This window comes from Thrips palmi, unplaced genomic scaffold, assembly GCF_012932325.1.
Source record: "Thrips palmi isolate BJ-2018 unplaced genomic scaffold, TpBJ-2018v1 HiC_scaffold_10, whole genome shotgun sequence".
Classification (NCBI taxonomy): Eukaryota; Metazoa; Arthropoda; class Insecta; order Thysanoptera; family Thripidae; genus Thrips; species Thrips palmi.
The window spans coordinates 20,336,749-20,360,432 of record NW_023144621.1 but is presented as its reverse complement, the minus strand read 5'-3'; the positions used below and the strand labels follow the sequence as shown (position 1 = coordinate 20,360,432).

The 23,684-nt window shown below is 61.7% G+C and overlaps 2 protein-coding genes across 2 annotated transcripts; one reads left to right on the top strand and one right to left on the bottom strand.

Annotated features, from left to right (window-relative positions):
• Positions 1-285: 285 nt before the first annotated feature.
• LOC117653185 (major royal jelly protein 1-like) lies at positions 286-6,709 on the top strand. The gene is made up of 7 exons (XM_034398660.1): positions 286-449; positions 1,357-1,788; positions 1,986-2,158; positions 2,701-2,940; positions 4,336-4,697; positions 4,787-5,030; positions 6,265-6,709. The coding sequence occupies exons 2-7, from the start codon at positions 1,374-1,376 to the stop codon at positions 6,361-6,363; spliced, it is 1,533 nt and encodes a 510-aa protein (XP_034254551.1). The 5' UTR covers positions 286-449; positions 1,357-1,373; the 3' UTR covers positions 6,364-6,709.
• Positions 6,710-7,354: 645 nt separating this feature from the next.
• On the bottom strand, positions 7,355-20,396 carry LOC117650424 (6-phosphofructo-2-kinase/fructose-2,6-bisphosphatase-like). The gene is made up of 5 exons (XM_034393851.1): positions 20,327-20,396; positions 15,053-15,169; positions 14,585-14,742; positions 13,052-13,186; positions 7,355-10,367 (listed from the first exon to the last, which is right to left on the bottom strand). Exons 1-5 carry the CDS (start codon positions 20,394-20,396, stop codon positions 9,414-9,416), a joined length of 1,434 nt encoding a protein of 477 aa, XP_034249742.1. The 3' UTR covers positions 7,355-9,413.
• Positions 20,397-23,684: the final 3,288 nt, after the last annotated feature.

Below are 23,684 nucleotides of genomic sequence, written 5' to 3'. Positions count from 1 at the left end.
TGTAAAATCGCGTCCCCGAGTTTACAATCTCGCGTTGACGTGCAGCTCGAATTTATCACACTGCTCCGGGGATCGGAATCTGGCGCGCTTTGTGTGCAGTCGGCCGACTTGAGGCCGCCTTCGGGCCGCCTTCCCTCGCCCGCCGCCCCTTGAGCGGCCTTCCCCGGCCGGCCTTCCCTTCCCTTCCCGCCCCGCCCCGCCCCCTTCGCTTGTCCGGTGGGCCGGGTCGCCGGGTCCGCGCGGCGGCGGCCGGCCGGCTGCGGCACCGGCGGCGTCAACACAGTTCGGAGGAGAGTGGCGCGAGACGCGGAGGATAGCGCAGCGGACCAACACGACAACACGCCAGCAGTGCAGTCGCGCCGGCCGACACCAACCAGTGCAGTGACGCCCCGCCACGCCCCGCCACGCCCCGCCACGCCCCGCCAGGACCACCGATCCGCCGAAACAGGGTGAGCGACCCCGAGGACCCCGACATGGCGGAAGCTGTGCCGCGCCCTCGCCCGGGTCAAGAACGGCACCGCGATTAACCGTTATCTGTCAGGGCCGCGACGCAACGCGACGCAACGCGCAGCGCCCGATTTTTCATACCGAGATATTTTTGTTTGGTGCACGCGCGGTCTTCGGTCACCGACGGCGGCGGTGCCAGAGAAGTGGTAATTAAATGCGGCGCAGTAATGAGGCTCGCGGCTGCGATTGGAGTTTCGTGACGCGCGGCGCGTCGCGGCGTCGCGGCGCGACAAACTCCGGGAAAAGGTTTGTTTCCGGCCTCGCTGCGCGCCGCACAGCGCGCGGCCCGCACTCCAGCGACATTGTCCGACGTCCTCGGATGCGGACGGAAGCGGCCAAAACGAAGACGGCCTTTTATTTGACCTTTCCCTGAACCGCGCCGATTTCTCATGACGACGCGGTCCTCAGATATAATCTCGGCCACGCGCCGCGGGCTGCCCTGACGTCTGCCGTCGCAGCCGCGAGGCCGCGGGGCGTCCGGGGCCGTGAGTGTTTGTGCCCGGAGGGTTCAAGGCCGCCGCCAAGGACAGCCGGGATGGCCAGTGGGGAAGGGCCAGTGGGGAAGGGTCAGCGGGGAGGGCCCGCAGAGGAAGAGGGCAAGCGGGGAAGGACCAGAGGGGCCAGCGATGAAGGGCTCGCGCCGAAGTGCTCACGGGGAGGGTCAGCGAGGAAGGGCCAGCGCGAAGGGAAGCGAGGGGCCAGCGGGGAAGGGCCAGTGGCCAGTGTGGACATGGAAGCTGGGGGGAGGTGGCAAGGAAGGAAAGCGATGAAGGGCCCGGACGATAACAAGGGTCAGCGACCGCGCGGAGCCCTCGCCAGCCCCATCTGAGATAGGCTATCTGCCCGCAGGTAGCGCCTGGACCACCATGAGGCTGCTGGCGCTGCTGCTGCTGGCGGCTTGCTGCGTGTCGTCCCAGAGCACGGAGGACTCCAAGGTGAACGCCACCGAGTCCACGACGGCGGCGGATGGCGTCGACCTGGGAGACCGGTTCGGACACCGAGGCCCCTCCCGTCGGCCCGGCTCGTCTTCGCAGCACCGCCCCGGCGGGGGCGGCAGCTACCACGGCGGCAGCGGGGAGCACTACGGGGGTAGCAGCGGCGGCGGCAGCTACCACGGCGGCAGCCACGAGAGCCAGAAGAGGTCGCCGCTCAACTTGGAGTATGGCTGGAAGAAGATGGACTTCGCCTTCCAGAGCGACTCGGAGCGCAGGAACGCCGTGCGCTCGGGCACCTACAACTACACCAAGATCATTCCGCTGGACGTGGACATCTGGGAGAAGGGTGAGTTTGCGTCCCGGCCGCCGCGCCGCCGCGCCGCCGCCGTGCGACCGTTACGCGACTTTCGCAGCCTCTGCCGGGCGATTCAGAAGGTGGGCTTATCGCTGTCTCTCTCGCACCCGCACGGAGGAACCCATGAGTGCGACGGAAACAGAGCGCCGAGAGGACTCTGCTCGGCTGACCCCGATCTGTGTTCGCAGCGGGCAGGAAGAAGGTGTTCGTGACCATGCCGACCGACGACGGCGTCCCCGCCACCCTGGCCACCGTGTCCTTCGAGGGCGACCCGCACGCCCCGCTCATGGCGCCCTACCCGGACTGGAGCTGGCACCGCCACGGCGACTGCCGCTCCATCAGCTCCGTGTTCAGAGTGGCGGTGAGTTCCGAGCGCACAGTGGGCCAGAAGACCGTGGGGTGGAGGCGGACGAAATTCTAGACGCGTCCAGTCCAGTCCCGCAACACCCTTGCCTCCTGCAAAGCCAAGGATAGGCAGTCCCGCAACACACTTGCCGCCTGCAAAGCCAAGGATAGGCAGTCTCGCAACACACTTGCCGCCTGCAAAGCCAAGGATAGGCAGTCCCGCAACACCCTTGCCGCCTGCAAAGCCAAGGATAGGCAGTCCCGCAACACACTTGCCGCCTGCAAAGCCAAGGATAGGCAGTCCCGCAACACCCTTGCCGCCTGCAAAGCCAAGGATAGGCAGTCTCGCAAGCCTCTCCCCAAATATTGGCGAGCCAATGAAGATTTCGGTTCAAAGCTTGCCAATTTTTGGCATTTAAATCGTCTTGCCGATTTTGCGGCAAGCAAACTTGCCGCAGGCTTTGGAGGCTTTGCAGTGTGCGCGCCGACAGGTAGGCCACCCATCCGACGCGCCTGCCTCAACGACTGCCTACACCGCGAGGATGCCTTTGCCGCCAGGTGGACGAGTACGACCGCCTGTGGGTGATGGACCGCGGCGACGACAAGAAGTGCCTGCCCAAGCTGATGACCTTCGACCTCAACACGGACCGCCTGCTGTCCAAGTACGAGTTCTCCCCCAGCGTGCTGCTGAACCGCTCGAACCTCATCACCCCGGTGGTGGACGTCCGGGACAACGGCCGCAACACGTTCGTCTACATCGCGGATGTCATCGGCGGCCTCATCGTGTACGACCACCAGGTGAGTGTCCCGGTCCGGCCCGCCCGCCCGCGTTCGGAACGTGCTTTGTCTCTACGAGACAGTGACACGTGGCACCTGGGCACGTTCGTCTGTCCGTCCGCGTCCTTTCGTCGACATGAGCAAGCGAGTAGTAAGTAAACCTCGGCGTACCCCTGCGAAACGCCGAAGAAATGTTGATGGGACAGCGGTCGCTGGCTTCATTGTGTGCAGAGTGGGCGAGGAGGGGAGGGGAGGGGCCGCCACGTGGATCTGAATCACGTTGCCAGGGCCGATCAAAGATCGCGGATCGCGGCACTAAATTGGCCGTCGTATTTACTTTCGGCGCTTGCATCACGGCCCGCAGCCGAAGCGGAGGACCGCGGCACTGTCAGTGTCAAGAGTTTTGCTGATAAATAGTGGACCGTGTCCTATCGACTCGCGGCGCATCCCAAAACAAGTCAGGTGTGAACACCAGCTGTCGCGCTTTCGCGAACGTTCGGCACTTTAACACGCTCGAAAATTATTTGTCTCGGGCTAATCTTGCCGCCGCTGCTCTGCCGGCCACCGCCATCGCAGCAGGCCGATGTCGAACAGTGCTTTCGTCTCTGTCTCGCACTCGTGGAGCGTGCTGTGGAGGTGCGAGAGAGACAGGGTCGAAAACGCGGTGTCGCCGTTTTATGCCGGCTGCTGGCTCATGCTTGTATCACTGTTCTACTTACGGCCACCTGCACTCTGTCAGAGATAACGCCTCCCACGCAAACAGCAAGGCCGCCTACCGGGAAATTTTCCCTCGGTCGCGCAAAGCTACCCTGCCTCGTGCAAGTCCGCGTGGCGCGTCAACCACCCTCTGACTGCGAATAACACCCTTGTCCCGCAGAGCAAGTCCGCGTGGCGCGTCAACCACCCCCTGACTGCGAATAACACCCTTGTCCCGCAGAGCAAGTCCGCGTGGCGCGTCAACCACCCCCTGACTGCGAATAACACCCTTGTCCCGCAGAGCAAGTCCGCGTGGCGCGTCAACCACCCCCTGACTGCGAATAACACCCTTGTCCCGCAGAGCAAGTCCGCGTGGCGCGTCAACCACCCCCTGACTGCGAATAACACCCTTGTCCCGCAGAGCAAGTCCGCGTGGCGCGTCAACCACCCCTGACTGCGAATAACACCCTTGTCCCGCAGAGCAAGTCCGCGTGGCGCGTCAACCACCCCCTGACTGCGAATAACACCCTTGTCCCGCAGAGCAAGTCCGCGTGGCGCGTCAACCACCCCCTGACTGCGAATAACACCCTTGTCCCGCAGAGCAAGTCCGCGTGGCGCGTCAACCACCCCCTGACTGCGAATAACACCCTTGTCCCGCAGAGCAAGTCCGCGTGGCGCGTCAACCACCCCCTGACTGCGAATAACACCCTTGTCCCGCAGAGCAAGTCCGCGTGGCGCGTCAACCACCCCCTGACGCTGCCGGAGCCAGCCTTCTCCACGCACACCATCGCCGGCTCCACGTTCTACCTGCCCGACGGCGTGTTCGGCCTGGCCCTGGGGCCGCTGGAGTGCGGCGGCCAGCGCGGCCAGGGCGGCCAGCACGGCCAGGGCGGCGGCAGCTACAGCCACGGCCACGGCCACGGCCACGGGGCGCGCTGCGACCAAGACCGCACGCTCTACTTCCACGCACTGGCCTCGCGCACCGAGAACCACGTCAAGACGTCCGTGCTGCGCAACCGAGACAACTTCCCCCGCGGCCAGAACAGGGCGTCGTCGTCCTTTAAGAGCTTCGACCACACCAGGTACGCCATCATCATCGTCAACATACTCCACTCGGCTTTAACAGTGAACCACCTCCCCGACGCCAGATAACACTGTTTGTTGCTTTCAGGCCGTCGCAGTCCGCGGCGCAAGCCATGTCCGAGCAGGGGGTGCTGTTCTCCGGGCTGCTGCCCGACCTGGCCCTCATGTGCTGGAACTCGGAGCAGCCCTACGCCGGCTGGAACCTGGAGGTGGTGGCCAAGGACCCCGAGACGCTGCAGTTCACCAGCGGCGTCAAAGTGCGCAACGGCAAGCTGTGGGTCATGAGCTGCCGGTACCAGCGCTTCATCACGGGCACCATGAACTGGAACGAGGTGAGCGCCCGCGACCTGCCCCGCGACGTCGCACAGTGGATTTGCCAGAAGACCGGAGGAGGCGGCTAAAACTGCAGACGCGTTTTCAGCTCCAGAGCCGCTAAATGGGACTCAGGCCGCGTGCGACCCCACCAATGGATCCCCCGTTCGGAGAGCAATCCATTGGTGGGGTCACACGTTCGGTTTGAGCCCTATTTAGTGACTCTGCGGAGCTCAAAACGCGTCCAGAGTTTTGGCCGCCTCCTCCGGTTTTCTGGCCTACTTTGCATCGGTCATGAAACGATCTAGCTCTGATTGGATGGAAAGTCCTTTTGCATAGTGCTCCAAACGTCTTAACATGAAATTTATTCTTTTCTTCGTATTATGGACTCTAAATTTCTAATTATTCGTGTCTCACGAATAATTTGGCTCTTTTCCTGCATTTTATGAATAATTTTTTCTCCCAAAGAACACCAAACATTCACGAGACAGAGAAAGTCGAAATGGCGTCACCTTTGTTTTGCCCATTTTGACATCAAATGACGTCACCGTGGACGTTTCGTGTTCTCGTGGGCTGCTGCAAGGCATTTCTCCGTAACAACTTTAGAGTGTAGTGTCCCCCTCAATTGCCGCCGCTGTTGTCATTTCTTATGTTCTTGTTGTTCGCTCTGGCACTGAATCCTTTGGAGTCCCCAAAGTTTCCGCGACCACGCCGACCACGCCCCCCGCTTTCTCGAGGCGGCAGTGCGGCCTTAGTCGCCCGCAATGTAAAAGTCCCACCATAATCGGCCTATGGCGGACAAAATTTATGTTTTTTTTTTTACAAAATATTTTAAGCGAAGTTTTCTCAGAAAAAATACCATAATTTACTTACTCATACTTGGAATTTACGACTCAATACTTCGTGTACAGTTTGTACACTCTAAATGTCTTGCAATCGAATTTGAACTGCAGCTATGTAACAGTGAACTTGGCGCAAGCATAATACGAGGCAAAGTTCTTCCACAGTAACGAACCTCTTTCAGATTTTCATCGTGACGTAAAAAGAAAAGCCTTCGTGTCGCACGAAAATAAACTTCCGTTCGCACTATACTTGCGCCGTTTCCTGGTGGAAAATCTCCTCGTAAGACATTGAGAGGGTACCGCTCAAAACACTTGGGAAGGTTTGTCCGGCCCCCCATCGGCCCCCGTCGGGCGTGCGTTGGGTTGCCTGCCCGCGCGGCGAGTCTCTCTCTTCTTCGTGGTGTTGTTGCAGGTCAACTACCGCGTGCAGTCGGCGCGCGTGGCGGACCTGATCCGCGGCACCAAGTGCGACCCCAAGACCAACAACATCGGCAGCGCCAGGCTGCGGTGAAGACAAGCGATTCCTCGATCGACCGTCGATCAACCAATCCGCGAGTCGAGAGTGGCGGCAGTGGCGGAGCGAAGCGCCAAGTGAGACGCCAAGCGACGCGCGCGGCCCGACTGATAGCGGAGATAGAGTGGCCGTGCAGTGACGCCGTCCCGCCGTCTCAGTAATTTAAGGCCTTAAGTTATTAGCTCAAGGTGAGGCCTTCATTTGTCGAGCCTGCGCGGAGATGTGTGTGAAAGTGGACTGAAATAGGCTATTCGATTAATCGAATTGAATGTTTTGGTTTTCTTGAAAATGTATAGGATAAGTTATAAAGTATTTAATATTAAAGAAAACTCCCGTACCAACAGTCTTTCTTTACTTCTTAAAACCAGTACCGGTACTATCAGTCTAAGTTTGGGCGAGACATTGCCCAGGCGTAATGGTGGCTCAAAGCGCAAGAGGCAGCAGCCGCCCCCAGGGGGGACCCGGGTTCGACTCCCGAGCGTGACAACATTTTCCTCAGTTTACTTCTCAATCACAGAATCCGGTCTAAGTTCGGGCGACACAGGTTTGAGTGTCTCGGTGGCTCATAGCACGAAGGAAGCGGGTGCCTCAAAAAATGTTCAGGGTTTGACTCCCATAACAAAATTTTCCTCAGTTTACACGTCTTGAATCCAAAGAACAATAATTACGGTTCCAAGTAAGGACGTGTTCATGTGTGTCGGTGGCTGAGACCGCAGAGGAAGCATGAGAAAAAGTAAAGATTATTTTAAAGGCATAAAACGAAACCCGAGGTTACTTGAGTGTCAATGTCATAGCCCGTTTTTCTGTGCTGTGGGATATCTAATTGAAGTCATTGGGCGACGCAGGTAGGAGTCTTATCGGATATTGCATTCGATTTTGATCTCATGGCTCGCCCAATCAAGTCTTGCAAGATGATTTGAAGTGTTGTGTGCGGCGATGTCGTAACGAGGGGGGAGGAGGACGTGAACAAATAAATGAAGAAGAGGGCTTTGTTTTCAGTGTACGAAAGTAAAGTCTTTTATTAATATTATAAATCATTCATGCTCAAATTAAACATAATGATAATTCACAGTACAAAACAATATGCGGCATTTTCTGCAGCGTTGCTGGCAAGCCAGCGGGCGACTTTGGCGGAAGGCATCGGTCCCTCTATTTTTATCTTTTATACAAACAAAAAAGATCTTATTATATAAACATAAAGCTCGATTCCTTACCACTATCGCAACGAGGGAAGTACTTGCACGCCACTTAAAGTCCTACTGGCGACCGGTGCGTCCCGCCGACGGCGCGCGACACAAATATGAGAATCATAAAAACATAAAGGCACACTCTACTCTACAGGATATTTCAAAAGTCTTGCTACAGGCACAGCAATACTGATCACTTTGACAAAACAGGCAGCGCGATCCCTTTCATGAAACCAATATGGTTTGAGTCTCCTAATAGTTAGTCTGAAATACCGCTCATAGCGTAGAATGCCTAAGACTTACATAGTAATCACATTTCGGGGAAGTACGGTCCCCCGCGAAGCATACAGTCTCACTCACTCTCACATGTACTCTTAAATGGCTAAACAAGTCTATGATGAAAAGAGAGATGATGTGTTGCGAGGATGGTGAAAATAAAAATGAAACATTCTCTCACGTACACGACACACTTCCCTATAACAGGGTGGCCAGCCCGCGCGTGCAAGATTCAGGCACTATCCGTGCTGCCAATTCTATTCTCTCAAAAAAAAAGACAAAAAAAAAACAGCAATAGAATCTATTGAGCGCCGCGCGGACCAGATTTCCCGATCATAATTATAAAATAGTACATGGTAAACAATATGAGATTTACGGAAGACGTCGAGGCTTTAAAAAAAATCGCGACAGCCGGCCTCCTTTTTTTTTCAAAAACAATAAGTGATTTGGTGCGTTGGGAGCACTGCCGGCCGCGAGGGGCGCTCATGTCATGATGGCGACCTGCGGCCGTGACTTCGAACCATCACAGCGATAACGAGAAGGAGAAACAAAAAGATGATGGTGACGACGATGAAAAATGGCGCAGCACAACCGGATATTGGAATATTATTGAAAGTTTATGGACATACACGGTCCCTAGTAATATTCTTGTTATTAATTTTAAGTATTAATAGTATTATGTTTTCTTTTGCGTGACGCACGACCTCGGACTCCACGTCCATCTAAAGAGGCTTCTATTTTGTAGCAAGTTTTAGGTAACTTTTATCAGTTGACCGTGAACAAAGTCCAATCTCGAATTCAGCAGCGATGACGTTTAGGATTTCAATCCCAGATTTTGAGCGTGTTCTCTGTGCTGATTTTCTTTCTTTAAAGAAACAATAAGTTTACAGCAAGAAGAATTCGCGATTTTCGTGGACTATAATATTTGCACAGACAACGTCCACCCCGCATGCATTCTTTAGTTTGAGTTAAATCCTCTACATATTTTATGTACATTTGCACAGGCTGAGACGATACACCCGTTCACTTGGGTACAGAGCGATGGTAAGTAAATAGGCGACTCTGGTCGCGTGATCCTTCTAATACAAGCGAGGACTTTGAGCTCGGCGGCGCGCCACGCGGCAACGCACACAACCTCGGGCTCTGTCATAAAATACCGCGCCACATTTTCTACAGCACACATGCCTAATGCATTCTGGCAACACTGAGGCGCTCTCGTGTAAACTAGGCGACATTCACCGGTTTCGAATACCTGACGGTGGCAAAGGGCAAAGGAGCGAGGCGGGCGCCGTCGCCGCGCCGACTTAAAACTAGACGAGAAGATCCATTCGAGGCGCGCTGCGCAGCGCTGCGACGCTCCGCCGGTGGAGTTGGGAGTGCCAACGCTAGCAGAGGCAAGCGGCAGGGTGCTCGACGCCCGCAGGGCCCGCAGGGCCAGCAGAAGCGCGTTTCAAAAGTCAATGTTGCTTCCCAGCAGGTCGATGTTGCTTTCCCGCAAGGCGATGTTGCTTCCCTGCAAGTCGATGTTGCTTCCTTTCAAGTGAATGCTGCTTCCCTGCAGCGACTTAGGACCTGTGGCGAAGCCTAGTGCTGCTCTATCAGAGGCGTCGGCGCGTTGGCCCAGAACTTGAGGTTGTCGAAGTGCTTGGGCACGGTCTTGAGGGCCTCCTCGGCGGAGCGCACGTCGCTGCAGTTGCGGGGCTGCTTGCGGTAGGTGTCGACGCACTCCACATTGAGGCGCACCATCTCCATGCGGTAGTTGAAGCCCTCGGAGGTGAGCTTGATGACGGTGTGCAGGGGCACGTTGAGGTAGGGCAGCTCGGCGCCGTCCTTGTTGAGGAAGTAGCCCAGCATGCAGCGCAGCACGGCCTGGTGCGCCACGACCAGCACGTTGTTGCTGTGCTCCAGGTCGAGCAGCACGTGCTCCAGGCGGCGGCAGATGTCGACGTAGGACTCGCCCCACGGGTAGCGGTAGCGCAGCTTGTCGCGGTCGCGCCACGCGAACTCCTGCGGGTACTTCTCCTGCATCTCCTCGTACGTGAGGCCCTCGCAGACGCCGGCGTCCAGCTCGTTGAGCGCGGGCAGCACCTGGTAGGCGGCGGGCAGCCCGGCGGCCGTCTGCTGGGTCCGCTTCTTCTCGCTGACGAACACGCGCAGCCCCGGCACGCGCACCTTGTCCGTGAAGTAGCGGGACAGGGCCTGCGCGTACAGGCGGCCGCGCGGCGACAGGTCGGCGTCGCCGCCGATGCGGCCCAGCATGTTGTACTCGCTCTCGCCGTGCCGCGAGAAGTACAGCGTCTTGGCGGTGGGCGCGAAGAGCGGCGCGATGCTCAGGATGCGCGCGTGCAGCGGGCCGTCCATGCCGCGCGCCGTCACCGTCTCGCCCGCGTTCACCAGCCGGATGAAGGACACGGTGGGCTCGCGCTTGGCGCTCATGGTCTGGTACTGCTCCAGGTAGTGCTCCATCTTGAGGCGGAAGTCCTCCACCGCCTTCTCCAGGTTCATCTCCTTGTAGTCGGAGCTGTGCTTCAGGATCTCCTGCAAGCAGACGAACGCGGCGTGGTTAGAGGGGTCGCGCGGAGGGGACAAGTGACAACAACAAAAACACGAGTCAAGATTTTCATCGTCCACCGCACCGGCCAATAAAAAGTCTAAAAATGCCCCGGCTGTTTTCCCCGAACCCGCGGAGCCTGTTTTCATTTTCCCGTTGGTCGGTGCGGTCTTGTTTTGCAGCACCACTGCCAACGTGATTTGCGGCCGAGCCTTCGCGACGCGACGCGCTGGGGGCGCGGCCCTGCCGACGTCGCCGACGTCGCTGCGGCTGGCAACGTCGGGCAACGCCAGGCAACGCCTTACGCTGTGCACAGCCCAAGGCACAGCCCATGGGCGCAAACACGCGAGGGCGTCGCGGACGTCACAGCGCCGCCACTACCGCGGCGCCGACGAGCCCCTGCTAGCCTCGCGACGGGGACGAGGCGCCGGCACTGGTTTTGCTTCCCGGCGCGTGCCGCCGCGTCGAGTAGCTCCTAGCCTCGCGACGGGAGCCAGGAGCCGGCACTGGTTTCGCTTCCCGGCGCGTGCCGCCACGACAACAACCCTCGCGAAACCGTAGGAAAGTTTGGAGTGCCGTCTGAGGCCAAGGACGGCCTTAAGGAGGTTACGCCGCCGCGAGTCAAGGCCCCGCTGCCCCGCGGCGTGACGTCCAGCCGCCTCCATTGCCCTTTGCCCTGCATTGGGGCTGCCTGGGCTGCCTGCAGGCCGGCCCGGCGTCGCACTGTCTCTCTCGCACCAACACGGGACGCCCCGTGAGCCCGAGAGAGACAGCGCGACGAAAACGCCTCTCGGAATGAGTGTGCAGGCCCTCGGAGAACGCGTTCTATTTCGAGCCTGTCCCTCGGGTTGCCCTGCGGCTGGCTGGCCGACGGGCTGGCCGACTCGCCCCGAGGCGAACCAGGCCGCGCAGCGCCGCGCAGACCTCCCGGCGACGACATGCAGGAGTCAACGGCCTGCTGCCGAGCGAGGAGCCGCTTGTCGCTCTGTCTCCCTCGCACCCTTACGGAGAGCCTCACGAGTGCGACAGAGACAGAGTGACGAAAACGAAAAGACTCTTCTGAATGGCTCGGCTGTCCTGTGGTGCACAACGCGGGCAGGGCGCACCCAGCGATCCAGCCGCCTGGGTCCGAAGGATCGCTCCGTCTCTCTCGCACCCCTTCGACGCGCCCCACGAGTGCGACAGGGACAGTGGCGAAACGGCCCCTCGGAATGAGGGGCAGGCCCGGCAGGCCCGGCAGGCCCGGCAGGCCGAGCGCTGCTCCGCGAAAACGTCGCGATGATTCACGGGAACTCTACGCGGTGATCCCATTGTGTGAGGTGGCCGGGGGAAAAACAGTGCAGTGGCTGCAGTGGTGCGACAGGGAAGTGCCGGCCCGCTCCGCTGCTCGTCTTCGCGGTCTTCGCGGTCTTCGCTTCACGCGTCAGTGTTCAACCCATTGAATCGACTTGACTGCAATCTGCACCGTAATGACACGCTACGCTCCATCGGGCAGCCGCTCGGCTGGCCGCTGCTCTAGTCGGCCTCGCCGGCCTACGCGATGACGTCACTGCAAGTTACCCTTGAGCGGCCGGCAAGTGGCCGGGCTGCTGCCGGGCTTTCTGGACGACAACAAGGAGGCCCCGCCGACGACGCACAGTGGATTTGCCAGAAGACCGGCGCTGGCGGCCAAAACTCCGGCTCCTGAGACACTGCTGAACAGGACACGAACCGAGCGTGTGACCCCATTAATGGATTCCTTGTTCGGAGAGCAATCCTTTGGTGGGGTCACACGCGTCACACGTTCGGTTCGAGTACTTAGCGACTCTGGAGCTCAAAACGCGTCCGGGATTTTGACCGCCGCCACCGGCCTCCTGGCAAATCCACTGTGCGACGTCCTCGACCAGGAAACGCGCCACAACATCAAACATCCCCGCGGTGCAGGGATGCGGCGTGAGGCAGCCAGAGGCAGCGCGCCGCGAAGCGCGAAGCCGCGGTTTGGCGTCGCGCCCGCGCAGCGGGCCGAGCACCGCTCTCGTCGCTCTGTCTCTCTCGCACTCAGGGGGCGTCCCCTAAGGCCCTAAGGGTGCGAGAGAGACAGCCTGCGACCACGCCCCACCCTAGGGCAGGGCCTACACCGAAATAAACTTGGCAGTGCACGCGCCGGCCGCGGCTTGGCGGCGCATGTTTCCCTTTAGCGGCACATATAGAGTGGGAGCGGCGCCAAGAGGCCCAGGGGAAAACCGCCGCGGAGAGCAGCCCTCGCAAAGGCCGCGCAAGCGCGCACGCCGCGGTGGAGAAAAAGCGCGTGGAGTTGCAGTGCAATTTGACTTCGACTCCCCCCTGATCCTGGGTGGAGGGAGGGTCCTGGTGAAGTGCGGATCCAGAAAGATGGGGCAAAAGGACCATTGCCCCCACCCCTTGACCCCTTTTTGCCTGAAATGCAGGCAAAAGGCCACCCTTTGCCGCTGTAAGAGGACAAAAAATGCTACCACTCCCTCCCCTCTGGGGCCGGCCCTGGATCCGGCACTGGTTGCGGCGAAGCAGTCTGAAAGGCAGGCAAAGAGTCCGCACTTACCCCAGTAGCAACTTTTGTGGCATTCTTCTCCCCCCCCCCCTCAACCCGTCTCTGCTGGTCCCGCCCTTTCCTTATGGGCCCCCAGCCTGGCAATCTGCGCGTGCCGCAACTCACCTTGGTGTTGCTCTCCAGGAGGTCCTCGTCGTCGCAGACGCACTCGATGAACAGCACCCGGATCTTGTGCTGGCAGCCGAAGGTGTCCATGACCTGCGCCCGGGTGGCCCTGTCACAGTTCGTGCCGTCGAGCACCTGTCGACAGGCGGAGAAAACAGAATAAATCTCGCTGATTTCTTTTTTGTTGGTTTTCTTTTTGTGGCGGAGACTTTGTCGCGAACGCTCCGCATACAAACGAGCGTCTCGGCCTCATCGGCCTCATCACGCATAATGCAACGTCCTGCCGCCGCGTCCTTTGGCGCGTGCCAGGACCGCCGGGACCGCCGGGACGCCGACGACGACACGCCGCTGACCCCCGCAGGGCGTGCCGCCGCGTGCCGCCGCGTGCCGCTCGGCGTGCCGCCCAGGGTCGCCAAGGGTATGTGGGTCGCACCGCGGGCCGCGGGGCGGACGCCCTGGGCTGTGAGCTAGACGGCGCCCCGTCGTCGGGGAGACAGCCACGCCAGCGAAGGGTTGTGGAGGGTCGCGAAGTGTCGCAAAGGGTCACGGTGGGTCGCAGAGGGTCGCGAAGGTTTGCGGAGGGTCGCAAAGGGTCGAGAGGGGTCACGAAGAGTCGCGAAGGGTCGCGAAGGGTCGCGAAAGGTCGCGAAGAGTATGTAACTGAGTCGGACGCTATGCCAGTGCTGCGTCCGGGGGATGGCCACGCCACCGAAGGGTCGCGGAGGGTATGCACATGTGGGCCGGGCGGCCAGGCCTGCGTCCTGTCGTCGGGACAGCCGCGCCACAGAAGGGTCGAAGGGGGTATGTGGGTCGGAACCTCTCGCTCAATGTATGCTGTGTCTCTCTCGCTCTCATGGGGCGTGCCGTCGGAGTGCGAGAGAGACGGAGGCATCAGACCCTGTAAGTCACCCACGCCACCGCCGCTGTCGCGGAGGGTGTGTGGGTGAGGGCGCGACAGCCCCATGCCACCGCGGCTGTTCCGCCGCGCGACCCCCACACTAATTGGACAGCGGACCGCGCTCCTCGCCCTGTCTCTCTCGCACCCCACGGCACACTTCACGAGTGCGAGAGAGACAGGGCGAGGAGTGCGTGCGGCGGAATCGCTCGACAGGCCACCTCAGCCTCTGCATCTCTCTCAAGATCTCTCTGGACCTCGCGACGCGGCATGGCGCGGCACTCGGCCAAAAACCCAAAAACCAAGCCGTCATTACTTTGTTGACGGCCACCCGGGGCTTAATGACAGCCTTCCGCCCCCGCGAGCCGGCATGCTGCGCCTGCCTGCCTGCCTGACTGCCTGCCTGCCTGACTGCCTGCCTGACTGCCTGCCTGACTGCCTGCCTGGCTGCCTGCCTGCCTGACTGCCTGCCTGCCTGCCTGACTGCCTGCCTGACTGCCTGCCTGACTGGCTGGCTGGCTGGCTGGCTGGCTGGCTGGCCGGCGGCGCGATCGCCGACACTCGCCATTCCTGCGCCGCTTCCGGGTTCTGGCCCCTACAATGCAGGTCCTTGCAGTGGCTACACCGCGGACACTCACCGCCAGCTGGCCGCCCTGTAGGAGGTAGTTGCGGGCGTCGTCCATGGCCTCCATGGCGGACTTCTTGCGCATCTCGGTGGCCTCGCTGTTGCTGCAGCGGAACAGGTCGTGGCTGTACAGCTCGACGTGCTTGCGGCGGTAGTCACTCACGCGGAAAACTGCCAGAAAGCAAATTCAAAGAAAAACATGAGTGACCCTGTCGAGTGTACTGTCCTAGTAGACAGACGTGGGGCTGAGTCGTGCACTCTTAACGTTTCGGTACGAGTTCTGTACGTTGCGGTCTCTTGTGCAGATGAGCTTTTTGTACTAATTTGTTCGTGATTTTGCACAAAAATAGAGCAGTGTGTGCAGTTCGTCGTACGATAAATCGTCCAGGAAGTTCATCGGCACAAAACAAAACTGTGACGTGACGTAACGTACAAAATCGTCCATGAAATTGAGTGTGTGGCGGATGGAGTGGGCACTCACCCTTCGCCTTGTGCCCGATCCAGTTGAGGTACTTGGCTAGCTTCTTGGACAGGAGGGTCTTGCCCGTCGCCGGCAGACCCACCATCACCACCAGCATGGGCGGCGAGCGGCGGGAACCTGCAACAGAGGAATTTCAGCCATGAAACCAATGAATGGAACGCCGTGCCGGCCGCGCCGCCTCCCTGTCCCCGTCGCTATTCCCGTCCCGGTTGTTTGGGGCTGCAGCAAGCGTCGCTGCAGTGTCGCGCCGTGCATTCCCCGTGGGCCTTCCTGTTGGCAAGCGCGGCCAAGCGCGGACCCAGAGGGAGGTAAGGGCAACACACCCCGGACGGCAGCTTGAAGGGCAAAGCAACACTTTGCCCCAGGCAGCGGGCAAAGAATGGCCGCCTTTGGGTCCGCCATTGGGCGCGGCGCACAGCCTGCCTTGCCGGCTCATTATTGGTCGGGCCATCCTCGAGCCACGCGAGGTCCAAAGTGCTCTCCGCCGAGCCGAACAATGAACATGAGCATTGCCGGCAGTGCCCGAAACGGGTCCTCGCGTGCCTCGCAGCTACAGGACACTCTCGGTCTTGTTGCCGAGGGCCTTCCCCGCCGCGCCGACGCCGCCGACGCCGCCGCCCGTCCACAAGGTCAGAGCCGCCCCTCCGCAGCTGATTGGCGGGGCGGGGCGGGGCGGGGTGCCTGTCCGGCTCGGATTCGGGGGTCGTCGCCTTCGGCACGTGGCAAAGCTATTGAGTCCGGGTCGTTAATCGTACGGCATGTTGCCGCTCGCGCGAGCGTTATCGTCCCGCTAAAGCGCGGCCTTCTAGCTCTGGCCTTCCCCCAGGGGCGGATCCAGATACGGCTTCAAGGGAGGGGGTGACACCTCACTCACTCACTCACTCACTCACAGACCCCCCCTCTCCCTGGATCTACGCTTGCCTTCCCCGCACGCCCACCTTGTTGTGCTCGCGGTGCTCGCGGTGCACCGGGCCGTGTCGGAAAGCGCCCCGCGCCGCGCGTGCTTGACGGCCACAATGACGAGGCCGACTAAACTTAGCCGTCAAGTTGCATGACTAGCCGGCACCGAACCGCCCCCTGTCGCATGCACCCCCCGCGCGCCGCGCGACGCGCAAAGCAAGTAAACAGCCTCTCGTACGAAGTGCCGTGCAGCAGACTGATTCCGACAGTCGTCTTCGTCGCTCCGTCTCTCTCGCACCTACGCGGGACGCGCCATGGGTGCGAGAGAGGCAGAGCGACGAAAGCGACTCTCGGAATGAGTCTGCCGCGCGGCTGCTGTCTTCTCCGCGGGTTTTACTTTTACGACGGGCTGCGCGACAATTGCGACAACCGCGAGTTCGTTTGGCGGCCGGCAGATGGCGCGCCGATAAAAAAGAGTGAGCTGGGCGGCGGACGGACCGGGACGGACCGGGACGGTTCGACCTTTCCATTTTCCCCCGACGCACCGAAGGCGAGGCGGGCGAGGGGAAGGCGCTCTGTGCGCCGATAAGGAGACGGGTCGCACCGCACCGCGCGCCTCGCCGCCTCGACGGCCACCTCGGTCGAGGGCCGCCTCGGCGCGCCAGGTGCGGCGGCGGCGACGGTACAGGGGCGTGATGGGGTAATCGTTCACCCCCACCCCCAACCGTTTTGGGTATAGGCCGCCTGGAAGGTGGGCAACAAGCACGCCATTGCCCTTAAGTAGGCAACAATCGCTACACTAACCCCTCCTAAGAAATATCCTGGATCCGCGGCCTGCGCTGCATAGCACTGCAGGCAGGCGGCGGACTCGGCGGACTCGGCGGGCAGTGCAGCCTGCAGGTGCCGATCGCGCTGCTGATGCAGGTGCACCGGGGGAGAGGTTGGCAACGAGGCGCGTTATTATTTTGAACCCAAACGCGGAGACCGAGGCGCAGCGGCACAGCTGTGCGGTGTTACGCACGCCTGCCAACCTAGGCCGGCCTTGGCGTCGTAAGGCGGCAACGCGGGGACGCGAGGGACGCGGGGCGGACGGGCACTGCAAGCGGCGAGTGATACGGCCGGCCTCTGTGCGCGTGCACACACACACACACACACACAAACACACGCCTACACACGTGCGCGCGACACACACACACGCCAATGCAGAGAAAACACGCGAGAAAGCGCGTCGACAGGCCGGCAAGCCAACAAGGACGTTGACGGTTCATCGCCGCCGAAATGCAGTGTGGCGGAGGCGGCGGCGGCCGCGGCCACGCGCAAATTTTTTTGCGGTGGAGCGCGACGTCAGCGACAATACGCCGCCGCGGCTGCCGCCGTACTGCAGCACGACGTGTTTGGTGTTGTCGGCGGCGATAAGCAAGACACCGCCGCAGCAGCAGCCAGCAGCAGTAGGCCTAGGATGGAGCGCTCGGCGCGGAGCGCGGAGGTCTGTTACCCCTCTCAAAACATGTCCGTCCGCGGAGACACAACTGACGATCAGGCCACCTGCCGGCGCCGCTTGCCGAGGCTTGCCGACGTGTCCATTGGACGTGTCCGCGACGAGGATGGCGTCAGACGCAACTCATGAATGCGAACGACCCGGCGGGCTGTCGGCGGCCGGCCGGGGGGCTCTGCTTCGTTGTGTCGCCGCGGTTCTCGCCATGGCCAGCACGACACGGCACGGCACGGCGGCACTAGGACGACACGCCGCGCCCTTCCGGAAGTGCACGCAGAAGGCCGCGCACGGCGGGGCCAGGCCTGAGCCAGGCGGAGCCTCCTCGACGGCGTCCTGTCTGGCCGGCGAGCCGTCGGTCCAGGCTGGGAGCCAACGCGGTGAACACACTCGCCAGAACCGGTCCGGCCCGCTCACCTCTCGCCTTCCAGCGGCGGCAAGTCATCCCGCCAGCCCGCAGCCCCCGGCCCGGCGCGCCCGGCTTGCCCGGCCACTTGAGCTCCAGGCCGTCCGGCGTCCGGCCGCCCGGTCGGCCGACACGGGCCTACACTGGGCCTACACGGCGTCGCATCGTGGAGCGTCGCGGAGTGGAGGCAGTTCGGTTTCTCCAGCGCCGTCAAAACAGCTCGACTGCAGGCGGTCTTCCTCTGGCCTTTTGTTCCAGGCTAGCTTCTAGACGGCCCCGGCCAGGCCGAAGGCCGCAGGTCGCCGTCCGTCCTTGGAGGGCGGCCTCGCGCCCAGCACGCCTTTCGGTCCGACCGCCGCCGGGCCCTGGGCCAGTGAGGGCCGGCAAGAGTCAGCAACGGCCAGAAAGGGCCAACAGGGCCAAAAGGACGAAGGAGGGCCGGAGATGCCGCGTCGATGCCACGGCGCAGTCACTCGGCCGTGCCTTCCAGATGCCGGTGTGTACCGGTGCCAACGCCCTGCCTGCGCTGCCTGCCTTCTGCCCGCGGTGGCCGTGCTCGCCGTGTCGCCGTGTCGACGACCCCCGACGACCCCCGGCACCGAGGCAGTCAGGGGCGCCCAGCAGGCTGCACGGGGCGTTGTCGCTCCGTCTCCCTCGCACTCAGGGCACGTCCCCGGGGGTGCGAGGGAGACAGCGACGATACTGCTCGGAATGTCGGCTGGCCAATGGCCTGCTGGCTGCTAGCGCCGCAGGGGTAGCTCCATCAAGTGGTCCAGAGGTCGACCACGCCGGCAAGGCTTGGCCAGCAGCCTCATTCCGAGAGTCGTCTTCGTCGCTCTGTCTCTCGCACCTCGCGGCACGCCCCATGAGTGCGAGAGGGACAGAGCGATGAAGACGACTCTTGGCCGTCGTGGTGCCCGTCGTGCCGGAAGGCCGGAAGCACGGCGGGCACTTCCGCGTCGCGGCGACGCGGCGACGCGGCAGGGTGGCCGCCTAGCGCCAAGGCCGCCGTCGTGCGGCACTCGGTGGACGCGGTGGCCAAGCACGCCGGCGCGACGCTCCGCCGCCGACTCCCGCAGGCCGTCCTGGACTCCCACATGCCGTCCTAGACTCCCGCAGGCCGCTCGCCGGGTAGCAATCTGGGCCGCCGCGCCGCGTACTCCGATTAGGACAATACCGCCTATCTCGAAGCTCGAGTGGCAAGCGCGTCGGTAAAAATACTCCCCGGCAAAGGCGCGTGTCTCAGGGGGATTACGAACAAGAGGTGCGAGGCTGAGCCCCGCCCTTGCGGTGCACGCGACAACACCGAGTTCGCGTGGCGGCGAGGTTGGCCTCCCTCCTCAGGTCTAGCCTGGTCAGCCTGGTCTAGCCCGCAAGGCTTCCCGTCGAGACAAACACTCGCCAACCCGCAGCCCTTGGGGCCGCCGCGCCGCCAATCGATGTGGGGTTGGCCCGGGCCACCCACACCCTGCCCACACCCTACCCGCCGCGGGTACCGACTACCCCCCGCTGCTCCAGTTCCAGCAGGCTGACACCTTCATCCCTCTGTCTCCCTCGCGCTCACGCGGCTTGCCGTGGGTGCCGTGGGGGTGAGAGAGACAGAGCGACGAGTCGCCGTTCGGGATGAGACGCCCTCAACGCGACTGCAGCCCCCGCGGGCGAGTCCTCCAGCGGGCTGATTGCGAGCTTTGTTTTCGTCGCTCTGTCTCTCTCGCACTCATGGGGCGTCCCGCAAGGGTGCGAGAGAGACGGTGCGCAGACGCCCCCGCCGTCCCTGCGGCGCTGCCGAGCGAAGGCCCTGCAGTGGGTCCGCTTGTTCCCTCGCGGAAGTGGAGCAAGGACGCCGAGGCCGAGGGCACGCCGAGGGCCTGGCCCTGCCTGGCCCTGCCTGGCCGCCCCATCCCCGCCGCGAGGCTCGCCGAGGCCGTCTCGCCTCGGCCCGCCAAAACGCTCGCGTAACGCCACAGGAGGGGAGGGCGCGCACGCCGCGCACCTCATTGCGAGAACAGTGTCAAGTCTGAGAAAGGTGTCGCCGCGTCGCCGCGTCGCCGCAGCACGGCGGCCGCGATATTTGAGGAGACATGCGTCCGCATGCGTCGCGGCGGCAGCCCCTCGCACCTTGCCGCCCCGCCCCGCCCCGCCCCTGCCACCCCGCCCCTGCCACCATCCTCCGTTGACCCACTCTCGGTGGCCAGGGCGGCTGGCATCGCGGGGCGGGGCGGGGGCAGCGACTGCAGGCCGAGCACTGCACGACGGCGAGAGGGAAGCCTTGGTGGCATAGACGACGGCGAGCTTCGCCTGCTCCAGGGCGTCCAGGAGCACGTCGTAGGGCTGGCGGCCATGGCGGCCGAGGACGCAGCACGCAGCGCGCATGCGCACAGGCGCCTGGCGCCAGGGCCTACGTGCCTCGACGCTCGCAGCAGCGCAGCAAAACAAAGCCCTCCACGGCGTGGGTGCACGCAGCTCAAACACTCACCAGCGGGCGGGAGTCCGTTGTCCAGCAGGATGAGGGGCTTCTTCTCCATCTCGGGGAGTATCAACGCCATCTCGATGATCTCGGTGCACTCGCACGATCACAGTAAAGTCCCAAAGGGCGGGGAATACGAGTAAACAGGGGGAGGGGGCGCCACGGGGGGCAAGGGTGGAACCAAAAGGGGACAAAATAAAAATAAAAAGATATCACAGAGCTCCAGCTTTGCTAAAAAGCCGCCATAGGTTCGCGGTTGTCACTGCTTTTCCGAGAAGTGGTCGGAAGACGTGTGTCGTATAAAGGACTGGAGGTCCGCCCTCATGCCAGTTCCGGTGGCCAGTGTTCCGGTGGCCAGCGCACAGCCCTCTCCGCTACGCGCTCTGCACTCACTGCACGACCAGCTCCGCGGCCGCCCGTTTATATCATCTCACGCGAGATAACAGCTCGCGTCACACACAGGGCTCGGCTCGGCTCGGCGCGGCTCGGCTCGGTCGCGGCTGGTCGCGGCACAGCGTGGACTTGCTCCGGGGTATCCTGGCGGCTGCACTGCTCGCCACTGACTGATTCACATCGACCCGCCGCGGCCCCACCGCGCCCCGCCGCGCCCCGCCCCCCACCACCGCGACCATCGCGCCGTCCCCGTCGCACGCGCGTGCCGCGGTGCCGTCTCGCTCGCTCTCTGCCCCACGCGACGCCGCGCCCCGACGCCGCGCCCCGACGCCAGCGGCGCTGCCACGCCGCCGTCAACAACGCCGTGTTTTGAACGCGCCGCGCCGGCTGCAGCGGCGGAGCGACGCAGTGGCGATGCAGTGGCGGCACCGCGACGCCTTGCAGCGCCCGCAGCGCACTCGCACACTCGCACCCCGCGGCGCGTCAAGGCGGCATGGCGGCGGGCAGGACGAGCAAAACAAGTCGACTCGCTTCGCACGGCCGGGAAGGCGGCGGTTCTCCAACGCCGCAGCCCTGGCCTGCCGCGACTGCCGCGCCCAGGCGGGGGCACAGAGGGCACAGGTTTTGTTGTGCACGGGCGTTTGCCTCATGGCACCGAGACATCCGCGGATCCTGACTGGTAGGCAAAAGGCCACCCATGAGTGTGCCTTTGCCCCCTTCCCCCTACGGACCCCCTTTGGCGGCCGCTGGATCCGCCACTGGCCGCGCCAGGGGAGGGCGTGGGCCCCGCCACCGACGACCTCGGGTCTGCGCGAGAGCCTGCGCGCACGGCCGGCCACGGCACCCCCTGCGAGACTGAGGCGCAGTGGCGTCCCAGTGTTTGGGAGGGCGGAACGGAACGACGCCCAAGGTCCAAGCTTCGTTAACCAACTATGTTGGGTATCGGCCACCAAAACTGTGGTCACAAAATTTTAACCAGCTTTTGTTACTTTTTGTTGCAAATTTGTTACTGGCTGATTACAATTTTGTCACCAGATTTGTTTAGTTACATCAACCTAAATTTGGTGCTCGATACCCATCATTCCCTTTAAATTGTAATCGACTAGGACCTAGTTGAGACAAAGTAGTTGGCCGTCTAGGAAGTTTCGCTAGTCCAGTAAAGAGGGCCAAGTATCCAAACGTGAAACGCGGTCAGCCCTCGCGTAAGCCTGTTCGGTCCAACATTTTAGAGCATTGTACGCAACAGGAATGAAATAGTGCGATCTGGTTTGCACATAGAGGCTCTTGCGCCGTTTTTTTTCTCGGCGTGGACAACACTACGCCGGCTGGCGTCACTGGCGCTGCCGCCACACTGCAGTGCAACCCGAGAGAGAGAAGGGTGGTCCGTACGGCACTCCGTACGGCACACATGACGGCCGCGAAAACAAGACCGGACAACAACAGGCCCATTAAGCGCCTCGTTGGCAGCGCGCGCCAAGCAGCGAAGCACAGCGAAGCACAGCGAAGCGAGGCTTTGTGACGGACAGGCACCGCCGCCGCCCCGCTCGTTGTATCGCTATTGATTTCTCAACGATACACTGAAAATTGAATGGCGAGACTGCGCCAAAATTTGGCGGGACAAAAAGTCTTCCAATGTTCTGGTCAGGACCTGAAAGGCTCGCCAAAACTTGTTGGACAGACCAGAAAATGTCTCAGCTCAACATAGTCAACTTTTTCGATCTGACCACGGCCACATGAGTTTATTTGGCTGGGCTCAAAATTCTGGACATTGTGCCTCACCTCTGAAGTGGCGTTGGATTTGCAGTGTCGTTAAAGCAATGCAACAACTTGGCTTCGCTAGCTTTCGCTCTGCCCCGATGCGCTTCGATGCGCTTCAGACCTCCAGGCCAAAGGGCTGCTGCAACATTATCGGTCAGAGGGCGACTCAGTGTCAATGCGCGGCCCAAAAATAGCTCCGCTTGTTTCAGCGAGAGGACTTTGACTTTATCGCCCAGTAAATGTGAAACGAAACGCGATCCGCGGTCGGCCGCAGCGCCTTTCCGCGCACAGTGGAGTGGCCAGAAGACCGCGGCGCCAGCGGCCAAAACTCCAGACGCGTTTTCAGCTCCACAGTCGCTGAACAGGACTCGAACTATCCGTGCGACCCCACCTTTGGATTCCTGGTTTGGAGAGCAATCCATTGGTGCAGTCACACGTTCGGTTTAGGTCCCATTTAGCGACGCTGGAGCTCAAAACGCGTCCGGGCTTTCAACCACCTCTACCGCTCTTCTGGCAAACCCACTGTGCCGCGTTGCGTTGACAGGACGCTGCGATTCACAAAAGCGCGGTTCGTCGCTCCGTCTCTCTCGCACCTTTACGGAGAGCTCCCTGAGTGCGAGAGAGACAGAGCGACGAAATCACTCGACTCTGCTTCGCCGCGCCCTTTCGCGTTCCGCGGTTGGCGCCACTGACACGGCGGCCCGCCGCGCACCACCGCGGACCACAACAAGGGGCTCGGCGTGGCGCGGCGTGGCGCGGCGTCAGCGCCGAGTAGTGCGTGCGGCTGCAGTCGCGGCACGGTTGCGGCCAGCCGATGTCGACCTGCCGACGCGACGCGCGACGCGGACGACGTACGGCGCAGTTGGAGTTGGAGCACCTCGTCAGCGACGACGGCCTGGCGCGCCCTGGCGGCGCACAGTCGATTTGCCAGAAGACCGGTGGAGGCGGCCAAAATCCCGGACGCGTTTTGAGCTCCACAGTCGCCAAATGGGACTCGAACCGAACGTAAGGATTCCTCCAATGGATTCCTCGTTCGGAGAGCAATCCACTGGTGGGGTCACACGTTCGGTTCGAGTCCCATTTAGCGACTCTAAAGCTCAAAACGCGTCCGTCATTTTGACAGCCTCCACCGGTCTTCTGTGTTGTTATGCTGTTGATGTTAATGTTCTTTCTTGCTGCTGTTAGTGTTGTTGCTGTTTGTCAGTGCAGTGTTGTT

Bases quoted from the DNA above. Each gene is read 5' to 3' on its own strand.
- LOC117653185 (XM_034398660.1), top strand. From the start codon at position 1,374: ATGAGGCTGCTGGCGCTGCTGCTGCTGGCGGCTTGCTGCGTGTCGTCC. The intron at 1,789-1,985 runs GTGAGTTTGCGT...CTGTGTTCGCAG, and splicing joins CGTGGACATCTGGGAGAAGG to CGGGCAGGAAGAAGGTGTTC. The intron at 5,031-6,264 runs GTGAGCGCCCGC...GTGTTGTTGCAG, and splicing joins GCACCATGAACTGGAACGAG to GTCAACTACCGCGTGCAGTC.
- LOC117650424 (XM_034393851.1), bottom strand. From the start codon at position 20,396: ATGGCGTTGATACTCCCCGAGATGGAGAAGAAGCCCCTCATCCTGCTG. The intron at 15,170-20,326 runs GTGAGTGTTTGA...CCTCTGTTGCAG, and splicing joins CAACGGACTCCCGCCCGCTG to GTTCCCGCCGCTCGCCGCCC. The intron at 13,187-14,584 runs GTGAGTGTCCGC...GCCTGTCGACAG, and splicing joins TACAGGGCGGCCAGCTGGCG to GTGCTCGACGGCACGAACTG.